Source organism: Trachypithecus francoisi, unplaced genomic scaffold (genome assembly GCF_009764315.1).
Source record: "Trachypithecus francoisi isolate TF-2019V2 unplaced genomic scaffold, Tfra_2.0 Lachesis_group1, whole genome shotgun sequence".
In the NCBI taxonomy this organism is placed as follows: domain Eukaryota; kingdom Metazoa; phylum Chordata; class Mammalia; order Primates; family Cercopithecidae; genus Trachypithecus; species Trachypithecus francoisi.
In genome coordinates this window covers 159,013,627-159,030,641 of record NW_022681454.1, presented here as the reverse complement: position 1 = coordinate 159,030,641, position 17,015 = coordinate 159,013,627, and the positions used below count along the sequence as shown (strand labels likewise).

The window sequence follows — 17,015 nt, the reverse complement described above, 5'->3', positions numbered from 1 at the left end:
GGGGACATATCTGAGCACTTAGAATCAGCCCCTAGCCTAGTCTAAGCTCATTCTTCATCCCAGTTCCAAATGGGTCACAAACACTAACTCCAAGTGTAGAGGAAACCCATCTGGGGTCCAGACTTAACAATGTCTGAGGAGATGAGACCAATGACAGGACCATTTGTGATTCTGCTCATTGAAATTGGCTGCTACTCACAACCCTCTTTCAACAGATTCTTGCAGACCTCAGAAGTGATACAAAATGATGACTGAGATCCAACATTCAGCTGGTCAACAATCAAGCTGATTCCTAAGATGTCATCACAGAATAGGTTTGGCTATTCCTCGATGACCAATTCAAAATGCAATTTGCTTTGCCATTTGATGAATTCAAACGTTGAACATCTTGCAAAGAGAGCCATTTTCAGAAGATAAGCTCAACTACACCCCATGTACTGTACCAAGCATGTATAAAGATCACTTCTTTCTGCTCAGGAAGAGAGCTAATTGTATCAACAAACATTTCTGTCCAAAAACTGCTAGTCTAACTAAGTAAACGTCTAGCTTGCCGATTCCACCACAAGAAAGGGCTTTATGTGGGTATTGTGTTTTATTTCGTTGGAGTTCTTCTGTTATGTTTTATTTTGTTGGAGTTCTTCTGTTACAACAACTAAATCCTTAGAAATCCACTATTTTTTTTTTAATGTTCAGGAAAATAATCTAGATTAAGAAAGCTTATCAACAAATCTGACACCTCTCTTGCTGGAAAATAAAACGAATGTGAGCCACCTCAAAATTTCAGTCAAGTAAACACATTTGTTAAGTTCAATATTATTTCCTAAAGCTGAATCAGAAATGTTATTTCAAACCAAAACATAAGGTTCTTAAAAGGTGAAAATAGTTAAGGCAGTTGGCCCTTTTTCAAAAGCAGGGGTCCTAGTGAGGACAGATATCTATACCAGCTATTTTGGAATTTGTCAATGTCAACAAACTGTACAGTTCCTGTCTTTTGTCATCCATTCTTCAATAATCCAGTCTCCCTGACCTGTTGACCCTACTGTCTTTTTCTCCAGTCCTTCTAAAGCCAATCTTGCAGCCTCACATACCTTTATGCTGTTCTTCAAGCTCCCAATTCTCTATTCCCCTCAGGGCAAGGGACTATCTTCTGTGTTATCTTCTACGGGCTGTGCAGAGGCACAACTCATAGAGGCCTGGTCCACCTTGAGTACACAGGTGCTCAAAAAAAAAACACACTGAATGAACCCACTTGTACCTCAGAATAAGTAGAATATTCCTTTTTACTTCTTAAAATAGTTTAATCTAAAAGAAACTGAAAGGCCATCTAAGAATGGTGAACATTTTCCTTTATCCAAATGTACTTGAAGTTAATTCACACAAGCACCATCAAACCTGTACACTGATCAGATCTCTACATTTACTAGTTTCCTGAAGATTTCTAATCTATTTGACCCTCATAAAAGGTGACGGAGGCGGATATCACCCTTGTAGTTTTGTTAGTGTTGGTTTATAATAGTTTATTTCTACTTTTAAAAATACAAGGGACATAGACATTTTGTATTCTATTAGTAATACCATAGACTTAGAGTCTCCTTCATTTAAAAAGGAATTGTAAAGTACATATTGTACAACACTTCTAAGTTTGTCTCTGTGAGAGGAATTCAATCAATATATTTTGTATGTATGAGGAATTAAACATTTTATTTTAATTCACTGTGTTATGAAGCTATTGATGGATTCATTTTTTCCATACTGCATATTCAGTATTTTTCCATAATGTAGATTATTTCATAATGTAGATTCAAGCCCGCTGTGTGCCAAACATGAGCTGGGTTCTGGAGTCAGGGTCCCCACTTCACAAAGCTTGCAATCTAAAAGAAGGATTTGCAAACCTTGATGAACTATATATTCCAGATACTTAAGCAAAGGAATCATTGTTTTCATTTTCTAAAGCATATCACATTCTAAGAGTAATACCACTTTAAAATTTTATTTTCAAATTTGAAACAACAAAAAGTTAAACATTAGCTTTCATATAATCTCTCTGAAGTAACAATGCAAAAAACTCTGGGATCAATCTACAAAATAGAGTAACAAAGGGTTTTCATTAAGAAGGCAGCAGGAGAGTCACAAATACTTACATTAGCTTTAACTGTGCCTAGGATGTCTTGGCTTTGGTTATTGGATTTAGCTGAAAATCAGTTATCACATTTAAAATTTTTCCCTATCTTCAGATAACGGTATGAAACTAAGTTTCAAAATGTCCAATCCTACATGCTGAATCCTGCCAGATAGAGTAGTTAATATTAAATGTTTTCTAGGATCTGATCTTAGAATTTTGACAGCAAACTTATACAAACCTTTTTTCTTATATTATTTGAAGGTAAGAAATATTTCCTGAAGATTTATTCTTGATCAACCTATCTACTATACATTTGAAGATCAAAATGTCTATTGATCACCTATTTTAACCCTTTCTCAGTTTGGTTCTTATGTATCATTATAAAACTATTCTGACCCTTCAATGAGAATGTTTAGCCTACTGTTCTTGCTTGCTTTGTCATTAAACAAAAATTAAGCATCCCAGGCTGATATCATTAGCACAGATTACTTTAGCCATACCTTGATTATCAGAAGACCAGGCCCAAATTATTTCCTAAGCAGAAACATAATGAAAAAAAGTCCCAAGAACATTTTTAAATACCTCTTTATTAATACTAAATGCATCACAATTAACATAAATCAAAACGTGCTTTAACATACTCCTAGGAAAGATGAATACAGAGGTTATTTGGGAACATCAGTTGGAATAAAGACCCCATCACAAACTATTCATCTCAAACGGTTATAGCATAGAAAATGGAATACTCCTTTTCCCTTGGAAAGGCCTTGTGCAGTTTCAAAATCTGAACGTCAGTCAGAAACCACTTTTCACCCCGGTAGGAGGAGGGGGGCCGACGTGTCTGCATACACCACCACCCCAGATTGGCAATATCCCTAAGATTCCCCGAGCATCCACAGCAGCGAGTGTACCTAATACTTATGCACACACAGGTAGAGATGGGTACACAGAGCCAATAAACTGGTCCTCTGGAAATTAGAGAAAAAATGATAAATGACTCGTTCTCCTTGCCTCTAAATCACTGCCTTCTGCACCTTATCTTTCTACTCATGTCAGCACGGAAGACCAACCCTCCTTGCTGGGGACTCGCAATCATTCCTTTGGTTTTTTCACACAGCAAAGTGAAAAGGACCGCTGGGGATGCGTGCGTCAGGATTTGTTTTTTCCGTATTGCTACCCCCCATCCCCCGCCACCCCAGCCTCCCAAAGCCTATACTCACTAGAGGGTGGGCTAAGGTCTGGGAAGATGGGCTTGGGGTTGAGCGGATGGGACGGAAAAGCAGAAATTGGGCCCCTGGCACTCTAAGTCGGGTTCCTCCCCATTTCCATCCCTCCCTCCACTTCCCACCTTCCACCTTAGATACCTTTTACCAAGAAGTCCCCTGGGCCCATCCCTCCCTCCTTCCCCCACACCAGCAGTCCCACCCTCTGCCGCCCGCCCTCCGGGATGCCCCCAAGGCTGTCAGGGGGCAGCACCCTTACCAGGCTCATGGACGCCAGGGTTGTCGGACAGCTCGATGACCAGGAGCTCCCGGCCCTCGAAGCTGCGCCCCACCGTGTAAATCCTGCTGATGGCGGTGCACTGCAGCCACACGGACACGAGCGCCTCGCGCAGCTCGGGGTAGCGGTGGTACTCGAAGGAGATGCCGTCCTCCTGCTGCAGCCGCCGGCGCCGCCTCATGCCGGCCGCGGGAGCCCCGGGCTCCTGGGCTTCGGCGCCCAGGAGCCACCCGCAGGCAGCCAGTGCCCCGCACAGAGCCAGCAGCGCGCGGCCCCCTCGCCCGGCCATCGCTGCGCTCCGCCGCCGCCGGCCGTGCCTTCCTACGCGGGCGGCCTCTTTTGTCTGTCCGGACCTGGGCTTAGCCGGCCGGCGCTGCTGGGGGCGGCGGCAAGTTCCGCACCAGCCTCCACTCGCCTCACCTTCCCGGGTTGAATGAGTGTCAGCCGGCGCACTGGGGCCACCCAGAGGAGAGGGGCGAAGCCGCGGCTCCGCGGGCTGCACTACTGGCCGCGGAGCCCAGGGGAGCTGCAGGAGAAACCACTGCGAGGAGGGGGCCGGCGGAGAGCGAGACCGGCCGGCGTGGATTTGGGAGGGCTGCTGGCGTTATTTATTGGTTCGGAACCACGTCAACAGCCAAATGGCGTCCGGGACGACGCAGGTGAAATGACAGCTAAGGTCTGGGGTTCGGGAACGTTACTGTCATTGAGACACCCATGACCCACCCACGTCACTGCGTAAGGAAAAAATATTCTTGTATTGTTACTGGAGCCTTTTAAAGGGACAACTATTCCAAGCCTACCAGTTTCCATCTTGATGCACCAAGAATTAGAGAATATTCCAGAAAAAAAGGAAGTATTGGCAGCCACTTGCCATCTCCTGATGCGTCTTTCATAACTGTATCAAGAGTCCACACACAAACCCAAGGGTTGGGTTTTCATTTCTTGGAAGGTCTTGCTGGAAATCAGAACATTAAGTGCTTTGATTCAGAGATTTAAGAGAATAGAAATGCTTTCTTCCAATTTGTAGATAACTGTCCTTAATTGTATTTATGCACGTTCCTAGATTCTTCCAGAAAACAAACAGACGAAACAGATAAGGCAATGTCATGTGGCTGTGCCTGCACCAGCCCTCCTCTGTAATACTATGGGGAAAATAAAATACAACTCTGCTGATGCTTTAGACAAAGGATTTAGTTTGGCGTTAAGATTAAATCCTGTTAAGAAAACTCTGATAATGACATGACACCTCCATTCCTTTTGCAAAGCTATTGTAAAAATAAAACATCATTTACAGCTTTAAATACCCACCCCTTAGTCGGGATTTATATTCCTGGAGCAATGTCTGGAGCAGATGTTACTCTAAAGAGGCTGCTGTTTGGAATCAGGGACAGCACACATCTAAATAAATAAATAATCCATTGGGTATTGCAACCAAGCAGGAAAAGTGGACGCCATGCGGATAATTTTTCATGTTAGGCTTTTTTTTGTTTGTTTTTCTAAACTTGCTCATTCTTCACCTGTTTAACAGTGTGTTGCACATAATAAAAAATGTACCTGGAAAAAGAGTTAGATATTTAAGTCACTTTATTGGATCAATAAGTAAAAGCACAGACATGGTTGGTAAGGTGCTGCTGGAGGGGCTGGCTTCAAACACCCCTATGTACATTGACTACAGCAGCATGGATCTTCTCTTTTTTTTTTTTTTGCATTTTTGGGGAGAAGCTGTCACTGTAAACACATGGCACTCAAGTTGAATTGATGTGGATCCAGCCATTTTTTTTTCTGTCAATGTAGGCAGAGCTAAAAATTGTATATCTTCCACTATGACCAGCCTGTGTTTGATTACATGGTCCAGAAGTTTGAAATCAAACTTATAATTATATTTCTAAAATCATGCCCAAAACAGCAACCTTGGAAGCCTAGAAAAAAAAATTGAGTAGCTAAAACCAAATAACTTCAGAAGTAGGAGGTCAAGATTTTCATGTTAGCAATTTAGAGTAACCACACTAATTTGTGGCTAGGTGGGGCATACTGACTGGTAACTACACACATAAACATGTTTTTCATTGAAGTCCTGTGTTGTTCCTTTGCTGTCTCTTTGAACAAAGGATATGCTTTCTATTTTCTACAAAATAAAAAATTTTGGAATGAAAACTTGGTCTGAATTTCTGGGCTATTTTAGGTGTAGGTCAGCTGTACCAACTTTACTGGCATATGTATTACTTGTTAGTGGCTTCATAGGCAATTATACAAAAGATTATATATCCACCCTGATTGCTGGATAAAAAAAATTTATTTTGAAGAAAAAAAAGTTTTAATGTGTAAAATCATGCCTACTATGTGGTCTCACTTGCTGGGGGTGGGGATCTTTTACAGCTTAGTTGTTTGTTTCCCTAATATATAAAATAAAAGGTTTGGATTATTCACTCTCTAACGTTTGCTTGCAACAGAATCATGTAGAGAGCTTATAGAATGTGCAAATTATTAAGCCCCCACCAATTCATCAGGTCTGGGGTGGGTTTCAGGTACTAACAAGCTTCTAGGTTTTAAAAAGAAGACCAGTCATTTCTGATTTTGATGTTTGATTGACAAAGACATTTTGAGAAATAATATACTGTAGGTTTCCTACTGTCTCTTTCAGACCTAAAATGCTATTATTCTGGAAATTTTCTTTTTGAAGTAAATTTCTGCTCATTTGATAAATGGTAGCACTCCTCTCATATTATTGATCATGCCACATACACCAAGGCATCAGTTCAAATGAACTAAAATTTGGTCTTTGAATTTCTGAGCTATTTTAGGTATAGGGCAGCTGTACCAACTTTACTGGCACATGTATTGCTTGTTTGTGGCTTCATAGGAAATTATGCAAAAGATTATATACCCATCCCGATTACTGGATTTAAAAAAATATTGTATGCCAAGTCTTTAATGTGTTTGTGTACACATAGTTAAATTTAGTATGCAATCTCCATTTCAAATCATGTACACACATGCACACACAAGAAACAAAAAGAGAAAGAAAGAGCTGCTTTTTCTTCATGTCATTATAGGCATCCATAAGAACATATTTAAACTCCCTAAGTCTCCCTCCACACCTTGCTTCACCTCTATTATCTTTAAATTAAGAAACTATCTTTTTCTGTATGAATAATATTTTATTTCCTTCTTTCAAAGCCCTTCCTAAAATTCATCTAATTCATAAAAATTCTGTGAATATATAGCTCTATATTCATCCTGTTGTGTACTGGTAAATGTCAGCTGTCTGGAGGGAAAAATCTGATTTAGAATGTTTACTAATTTCCATGGTTTAAATATTCCCACCATGGCTGATTTCAAACTACCAAAGTTGCATCACTGCATACAGTGTTAGGAAGAAGTATGCAGTAGCATGACATCATATAGTGTTGTGATGGGACAATTCTTTATACTCCTCCTTTGCAAGTGCTGAAACTTAATTTCTTCCATCTGAGTGTAGGCAGGACTTAGTGGTTTTCTCATGAACATAACACAGCAAAAGTAATGAGATGATCTTCTAAAATTAGGTTATTAAAAGGACTACAGCTCCCATCTTAACTGCTTCTGTGTGTGCTCTCTCCCCACCACCCCCTCTCCCTCTCTCTCTCCCTCCCTTCCTCCCCTCAGTCCCCCATCACTCCATCACTTGTCTTGGGGAAGTTGTCTGCCATATTGTGGAGAGGCTCATATAGCGAGGAACTGAGGCATCTGGCAAACAGCCGAAGAGAAACTGGCATCCTTAGTCTAGCAGTCAGTTAAGAACTGAGATCTGTCAACAACCATGTGGGTGGGCAGGGGCAGATCTCAGCCCCACCTGAGCCTCAAGGGGACTCCATCTCTGACATCTGACATCTCTGAGGTTTATTACAGCCGCATTAAAGACTCTGAGCCAGAACCACCCACCACTAATACATACATCTCCCCCATACAGATACAACAGACATAAATAACCTCAAGAACATCAAGGATAGGGTGACATCAGCAAGATAGCAGAATAGGAAGTTCCAGCCCTCATTCCCCAACAGAAACACAGATTTAACAGTGATATAAGTAACAAATTAGCTTTATAAGAAGTTCAGGATTAAGTTAAGAAATTTCAGTGCCCCAGACAAACAAAAAAATAACAGCCACACTGAAACAGATAAGAGAAGCTATTTCACTTTACCTGCTAGTACAACTCAGCACCAGAGAGATTACAATCCTTTCCCGGTGTGGGGAGGGCAGGGGATAGAGAGTAGGGTGAGCATCCAACATTTCTGGACTTTCAGTACACCCCCAAGGGACTTGCTTCTGTTGTGCCTCTTACAGAGTGCTTAAAGATATAGCATAGTACAGATGCCTGGGAAAGCTAGGAGAATGGGCACCTTCCCGTGGCTGGCAAGGCTCTGAGACCTGTAGAAGGCATAGAACTGAGGCCTCTCCTTCAGGAAAGAAGGAGGAGTGGATCATGACTCTGATGTCCTGAGCCTTTCAGTGAGCTCCCTGAAGAACTAGTTTCTATCTCATCTCGTATGGAGCACAGATGAGATTGACATGGGAACCAGAGAAGGCAAGAGATTGCTAGTGCTGAAAAGAAAAGAAAGGAAAAGAAAAAAGAAAAGGAAAAAAAAAAGAAAAGAAAAAGACTGAACACCTGGGTCAGGACCTAGGAACAAGACCCAGAAATTCTACCTGGGCTATCTTGCCCAATCAAAGTCAGTTCATTAAGACTGGAGAACATGTCATTAAGACATGGATGTCACCTGTAAAGACATCAATGCAAAGCTACAAGTAACACAAAAAATCAGGAAAATAAAACACAATTGAAAGAACAAAATAAATATCCAATAACAGGCCCTTAAGAAAATGGAGATCTATGAATTGTCTGACAAAGAATTCAAAATAATCATCTTAAAGTAGATCAGCAAGTTACAAGAGAACCCAGATAGACAACTAAACAAAATGAGGAAAATAATACATTAAATAAACAAGAATATTGTGAAGAAATAGAAAAGATAAAGAAGAACCAAATGGAAATTCTGGAGTGCAAGAATGCAATAACGGAAATAAGAAATTCATCATAAGGGTTTAACAGCAGATTTGATCAAACAGAAGAATTAGTCAACTCCAAGACAGGTCATTTGAGATTATCCAGTCAGAGAAGCAAAAAGAAAAAAAAAATCAAAAAGAGTGAAGAGAGTCTAAGGGAATTATCAAACACCACCAAGTAAACAAATATATTGACTATAGGTGTCCAGAAGGAGAAGAGAGAGAGAAAGAGACATGGAAACTATATAGAAAATACATACAATAGATAAAGAAAAAGAAATAAATACATACATGCAAAAGAAAAAATAAGGGAATCAAAGCATATCACCACAAAAAATCAGCTAAAAAAAAAAAAAAAAAGGAAAACAGCAAGAGAGGAAAAGAGATACAAAAGAACTACAAAACAGAAAACAACAAAATACCAATAGTTAATCCTTACCTATCGATAATGTAAATTTAAATGGATTAAATGCTCCAATAAAAGTTCATAGAATAGCTGAATGGATTTTAAAAAAAACAAAGAAACCAAAAAAAAGAAAACAATAACTATGTGCCGTAAGCAGGAGACATTCTTTAGAATCAAAGACACACATAGGCTAAAAGTAAAGAGATGGAAAAAGATATTCCATGCAAATGATAACCAAAAGAGATCAAGGATAACTATAATCATATCAAATAAAATAGAATTTAAGTCAGAAACTGTCATAGAAGGTCCCCATTATTTAATGATGAAAGGGACAAATCATCAAGAAGATGGAACAATTAAAAATGCATATGCTCCCAACATTAGAGCACCAAAATATGTAAAGCAAACATTGACAGCCTTGAAGGAAAAATAGAGAATAACACAATAAAACAGGAGATTTCCTACCCTACTTTCAATAATTGATAGAACATTCAGACAGAAAATCAATAAGGAAACATAAGACTTGAACAATACTATAGACCAAATGGACCTAAAAGACATATACATAACATTCCACTCAACAGCAGCAAAATACATTCCTCTCAAGTGCACACAGAACAGTCTCAAATTCACATGTGATCACATGTTAGGCTATAAAATAAGTCTCAACAAATTTAAGATTGATATCATACTAAATATCTTTTCTGATCACAATGAAATGAAACTAGAAATCAAAAACAAAAGGAAAACTGGAAAATTCACAAATATGTGGAAGTTAAACATCACACATTTAAATAACCATTGGGTCGAAGAAGAAATCAAAAGACAAATTAAAAGATATTTCAAGGGCCGGGCATGGTGGCTCATGCCTGTAATCTCAGCACTTTGCAAGGCCAAGGTGGGTGGACCACCTGAGGTAAGGAGTTCAAGACCAGCCTGACCAACATGGTGAAACCCCGTCTCTACTAAAAATACAAAATTAGCCGGGCGTGGTGGTGCATGCCTGTAATCCCAATTATTTGGGAGTCTGAGGCAGGAGAAGCACTTGAACCTAGGAGGCAGAGGTTGCAGTGAACCGAGATCATGCCATTGCACTCCAGCCTAGGCACAAGAGCAAAACTCTGTCTCAAAAAAAAAAAAAAAGATATTTCAAGACAAGTGAATACACAATATACAAAAATTTATGGGATGCAGCAGAAGCAGTACTAAGAGAGAAGTTTATAGCAATGAACATGCATGGTAAAAAAGGAAAAAAAGGGCTCAAATAAACAACCTAACATTACATTTCAAGAAGCCAGGGAAAGAATAACAAACTAAGTTCAAAGCTAGCATAAGAAGTAATAAAGATTACAGCAAATGTAAATAAAATAGAATATAGAAAAAGTAGAAAAAAAATCAACCATACTGAATTTCTAAGAAAAACAAAATAGACAAATCTTTAACTAAAATAACTAAGAAAATGAGAAAATACTCAAATAAAATCATAAATGGAAGCAGTGATATTAAAATAAATGCCACAGAAATAGAGAATCATGAGACTATTATGAACAACAATATGTCAACAAATTGGATAACCTAGAAGAAATGGATAAATTCTTAAAAACATACAACCTACCAAGACTTAATCAAGAAGAGACAAAAATGTCTAAACAGACAAATAAAAATAAGGTTCAATAATGTAAAACCTCTCTACATTGAAACAGACAAAATGAGGTTCAATAATTTAAAACCTTTCAACAACGAAAAGTAAAGAGCTTCACCAGTGAATTCTACCAAATATTTAAAGAATAATTAACATCAGTCTTTCTTAAACTATTCAAAATAATTAATAAAAGAGATATTTCAAAATTTATTCTATAAGGCCAGCAATACCTTGATACCAAAGCCAGACAAAAAACACTGCAAGAAAGGAAAACTGCAGGTCAATATTCCTGATGAATGTAATTGGAAAAATTCTCATCTCAATAATGGCAATAAAAAGCTTTGACAAAATTCAAAACCATTCCATAAAAAATAAAAAATAAAAAATAACTTCTAACAAACTAGATATAGAAGGAATTTACCTCAACATTAATAAAGGTCACATATGAAAAGCTCGCAGCTAACATAATATTCAATGGTGAAAAACTGAAAAGTTTTCTTCAAAAATCAGGAAGAAGGGAAGGATACCTACTCTCACCACTTGTATTCAACATAGTACTGGAAGTCTTAGCCAGAGCAATTAGGTAAGTGAGAGAAATAAAAGCCATCTAAATTGGAAAGGAAGAAATAAAATTGTCTCTGTGTGCAGATGACATTATCTTTTATGTAGAAGACTCACAAGGAAAGTGTTTTGAACCATAAACAAATATAGTAAAGTTGCAGAATACAAAAATCAGCATGCAAAAAAATCAGTTGCATTTCTATATACTAACAATGGACTACCCAAAAAGGAAATTAAGAAAACAGTCCCATTTTGGGAATAAAAATAAGAATAAAATACTTAGGAATAAAGTCAACCAAGAAGACGAAAAACTTGTACAGTGAAACTAAAGATGACACAAACAAATGCAGAGATATCCTGTGTTCATAGATGGCAAGACAATATTTTTTAGATGTCTACACTACCAAAAACAATGTACAAAGTCCAGGTAATCTCTATCAAAATCTCAATGGCATTTTTGTAGAAATAGAAAAATTCTAAAATTCATATGGATCCACAAAATACCTCAAATAACCAAAGTAATCTTGAGCAAGAAGAACAAAGCTGGAATATTCATACTTCCTAATTTTAAAATACATTATAAAGCTGCAGTAATTAATGCAGTATAGTGCTGTCATTAAAACACACACATACATCAACAGGTAGAGATCCCAGAAATAAACCCAGGTATATAAAGTCAGCTAATCAAGAAGAATGCCAAGAATACACTGTGGAGAAGAGATAGTCTCTTCAACAAATAATGCTAGGAAAACTGGATATCTACATGCAAAAGAATGAAATTGGACCCTTGTCTTACACTATACACAAAAGTCAACACAGAATGAATTGTGTTGTAAACTATAATATTCCTAGAAAGAAACATAGGGGAAAATCTTCATGCCATTGGTCCAGGCGATGATTTCTCGGATATGACAACAAAAGCACCAGCAAAAAAGCTAAATTAGAGAGGTAGGGCTACATCAAACTAAAAAGCTTCCGCACAGCAAAAGATATAATCAACAGAGTGAAAGGCAACCTACAGAATGGAAGAAAATATTTGCAAATCATATGTCTGATAAAATATTCATATCTAAAATATATAAGGAACTCATACAAATCAATAGCAAAAAAACAAAGAATCTGATTTAAAATAGGTAAAGGAATTGAATGGACATTTCTTCCAAGACAACATGCAAATCACCATCGGGTATATTAAAAAATCTTAACATCATTAATCATCAGAGAAATGCAAATCAACCACGATGAGTTATCATCTCATACCTGTTACGATGGCTACTGTAAAAAAAAAGATTACAATGTTGGCAAAGATGTGAAGAAATTGGAATCCTTGTACACTGTTGTGGGAATGTGAGGTGATGTAGCTGCTAAGGAAAACAGTATGGTAGTTCCTCAAAAAACATAAACATGGAATTAACATATGATACAGTGATCTCACTTCCAGGTATATATCCAAAAGAATTGAAAACAGAATCTTAAAGAGATACAAGCACTCTTATATTCATTGTAGCATTATTCACAATAATCAAGATATGGAAACAACCTCCCATGTCCATGGACAGATGAACGGATAAAGCAAATGTGGTACATGCATACAATAGTATGTATTCAGCCTTTAAAAAATAAAATTTTGCAATACATGTCATGAATGATCCTAGAGGATCATAGAAAAACATACACCGCATGATTACACTTCTGTAAGATATCTAAAATAAACAAACTCATAGGAACAGAGAGGAGGATGTTTGCCAGTGGCTGGGACAAGGAGGAAACCTGGAGTTACTATTCAATGGCATAAAGTTTCAATCATGCAAGATGAGTAAGCTCTAGAGATCTGCTGTTCAACTGCCCAACATTGTGCTTATGGTTAACAAAACTGTACTATGCACTTAAAATTTTAAAAGAGTAGGTCCCAGCCAGGTGTGGTGGCCCATGCCTATAATCCCAACACTTTGGGAGGCCAAGGCAGGTGGATCATTTGAGGTCAGGAGATCACGACCAGCATGACCAACGTGGTGAAACCCTGTCTCTACTAAAAAATAAAAAAAAAAATTAGCCGGGCGTGGTGGCGGGCACCTGTAGTCCCAGCTACTCAGGAGGTTGAGACAGGAAAATCACTTGAACCTAGGAGGCAGAGATTGCAGTGAGCTGAGATCGTGCCACTGCACTCCAGCCTGGGCGACAGAGCGAGACTCCATTTCAAAAATAAAAATAAAAAGAAAACGAAAAGAAAAACAGTAGATCTCATGTTAAGTGCTCATACATTAGTTAATTAATTAAAATTATTTTAATGATAATACTAGGCTGTCACTAGCCTCTTTGACTGTAAAGCTATTTGTCCCATAGCACAAATCAAAGCAGAGCATTAACTTGCATCAGTAGTTACTGTTTTCTGCATGGCTATACTACCCTTAAAAAAGATTTTTTTTTAATATAAAAGAGAGTTTCACTTAAAACTGTTCTTGATGAAATAGTAAAAATTATTAATTTTACTGAGTCTCTACCCTTGGAAGAAAAAAGAATATAGAAGATAAATATGGCAACATAGAAGTGATAAATTTGTGTGTTTATTACGTTTGTTTTTAACATAATCAGTTCACTTGCAAGTTTATATCATTTACATTATTTTTTAAATAATGGCTCTGTTCAAAAAGTGATGCACGACACTCCTTTAATTTTAACATTTGGCTCTTTCAACTGGTATGAGCTGGCTTCAGCAGACCACTGTATATCCATCTCTAGTCTTCATTACTCACTCATCTGCACTCCCTTCTTCTCTAGCTGGCCCTCCTCTGTTGTGCCTTGTAAAGGTAGTATTGTGTCGTCACTCCGTTTTCATGAACTGTCTGCATTAGGATCACCTGGAGAGCATGATCATATTCCAGATCAATTCCATCCATTTTGCAGAGAATGGGGACTTGGAAATCTGCATTGGAGTAAGTGGTTGCGTTGTCCCAAACATGCACACTTCTAATGGTGATTCTCATGGACACAAGGTTGCAGGAACAACGGTTCAAGAGTTTGACAGAACAGCATTTTTTATTTTTGTTTTTATTTTTGACCAGAGTTTTTTAATACCAGGTCTACTTGTTTTGGAAGATTACTCAATGACTTCATCTGAACAGGAGGCTACACTGCGAGCATTCCATTAAATGTTTATTCAAAAAATAATGCCTGTCAATGGGTAGGCACAGCACCTAACACAGGAGAAGTGCTCAGTAAATGGAAACCTTCTGTGCCCCTTCACCCCTTGCTGGGGCAGACTCTCCAATTACACAGCCTCTTACCCGCCACTGCAGTGTCCTGTCCAGGTCTTGTTGTTCCAGAATTCTTTCATCTGCTTTCTGAACTCCAAACACAAATGCCTGCCCCTCCCTGTTAAGCACCTAAGGAATTCTCCTAGCCAGCCTACACTGAAGCAGCTCCTCACCAACATTCTGAAGCATATGGATGGATGTCTAGGTCCTCTGACCATTTCTGGCCAGTGCTCCAGCGGGGATCATGATTCTGTCACCGCTGGATTCTATGCATAGGGAGAGTCAGGCAGGTATGTCACCAAATATTTATGCCACTTTTACTCGTGCTTGTGTAATTAATTAAAAATTAGGTATATTGGTAAGTATGAGAGTAGAAAAAAGTTGAATGCTTTGGAAACACTTGAAGTTTAAAAACGGAATCAGCTATGGATGAGAACACTGTAGTAGACTAAGGAAAACAAAAATTTCTAAAAATTCTACCCTTAGATTTGTTGAAAAACTTATCACTCCTTTTGAGAAACTAAAACTGGAAATGATAGAAAATGAATTATGAATGTGATATTTTCAAGAAAAATGAAAGAAACTTCAAGTCAATGGTCCCATATGCATAGAAAAGGCCTTGATCTTATATCCAACAATAAACAGATGAACCAGTATTACTTATGTTTCAAGTTAAAATAATCAAAATTGTTCTTGTATGCTTCATTTTTAAAAAACAATTATCTTCTTTAACTGTTTTTTTTTCCCATTAATCAACCCACTATATGTTCCAGTCGCATCAGTCAAGAGGGTAGATATGTACCAGACCAAACAGGTAATGCAAGTGACATTCTGAACATGCCACTTGAATCAGTGGGACAGTACTCCATCTACAAGGTGTGACCACCTGAATATTTAATTACCAATTCAAATGTGGTCCGAAGGGCTTATTTTGCTTTTTAGAATTATTATTATTATTATTATTATTATTATTATTATTATTTTGAGATAGAGTCTCGCTCTGTTGCCCAGGCTGGAGTGTAGTGGTGCCATCTCGGCTCACTGCAAGCTCCATCTCTTGGGTTCACGCCATTCTCCTGCCTCAGCCTCCCAAGTAGCTGGGACTACAGGCGCCCGCCACCATTTGTACTGGTTTGAGCAAGGGGGTCCCGCTATGTTGCACAGGCTGGCCTTAAATTGCTAGCCTTGAACTGCTGGTCTCATGCAATCCTCTTGCATCAGCTACTGCTGTGACCACAGGCACGTGCCACCACACCCGGCATTGTTTTTCTACAACTCCACCCTGTACCAATTTCTCTATATTCTAGTGACCACCCCAGTATCAGCAACCTCCCAGCAGCACTGCCCAACAAAAATACAATATGAACCACATATGTAATTTTACATTTTATATTAAATAGTAGCCATGTTAAAAAAATTTAAAAGGAGCAGGTGAAATTAATTTTAGTAATGTTGTTTCATTCAACGTATTCTAATTATTATTATTTCTACTTATAATCAGTATAAAATATATGAATGAGGTCTTTTCATACTGTCTTGAAAATTCATTGTGTAATTTACATCACAGCACATCGCAGAGAGACTAACCATATTTCAAGTGCTCAGTAACAACATGCGGCTAGTAACAACTCTATTGAACACCTGACAAATCTTGCTCTTGTTATAGTCCCATCTTTTATAATCATTGCTTTTGCTTTACCTTCATAGTTATTCCTTGATGCAGCCTCTGGTTATTTCTTGCCTGGACTATGATAACATCTTCCCCTTGAGATTACTCTTCTCCATCACTGGTTAATCTCATTTCTAATCTTGCTGCCAAAATCACATTCTCCACTATTCACCGTAACTGCACTATCTAGGATTCTGTCATGTCATCACTCAGTGGATCAAAACAAAGCCAGGATCTTCTTCCTCAAAGAATTTGATTACAGAGGCCTAGGCAATCTTACTTTTTATATTTCCTCCTGCTTCTTTCCCAACCTCATTTTATCTCTCAAGCTATTATTTCAAATTTCTGCAACCACCACGTCCCTCCAGAGGAAATCACTGGGTAACATGACATAACGTATCAGAGCACTCAGGCTTGGAGCTCAAGCTGCCCAGTTCAAAACTTGCATCTGTTGCTTCCTACCTCTGTGACTACAGCGAAGTTATTTACATCTTCATGAGGAACCAGGTGGGCTCCAGGGAAACAGATTCTGACATGGAGGTTTCCATGCAAGAGGTTTACTAGGGAGTGCCCATGAGGTCAAGCCCACTGGAAAGGAAGGGAAGGAAGCAGGATTGGGCTGAGGGAGAAGTTCAGCTGCCGTGCAGTCTCAGGAAAGGCCTCAGTCGAACCCATACTTGTATCTACACCATCCTTACCTCCTAAGCTGGCTTTCTTCCTCCCCAGGCCAACTCTATACCCAAGACTCTGTTTCTATCATCTTCTTCTCCATCAGAAAGTCTTCCTCTCTCCTATACTTTCAGGTCCTCTTTCTC

At 38.5% G+C, this 17,015-nt stretch overlaps 1 protein-coding gene across 1 annotated transcript in view; it reads right to left on the bottom strand.

Annotated features, from left to right (window-relative positions):
- Positions 1-4,192, bottom strand: part of CPE (carboxypeptidase E) — a 122,057-nt gene extending 117,865 nt beyond the window's left edge. Inside the window, exon 1 of the mRNA XM_033215620.1 lies at positions 3,605-4,192. Within this exon, the coding sequence (XP_033071511.1) occupies positions 3,605-3,911 (307 nt within the window). The 5' untranslated portion in view covers positions 3,912-4,192. The remainder of the gene's footprint in view (positions 1-3,604) is intronic.
- Positions 4,193-17,015: the final 12,823 nt, after the last annotated feature.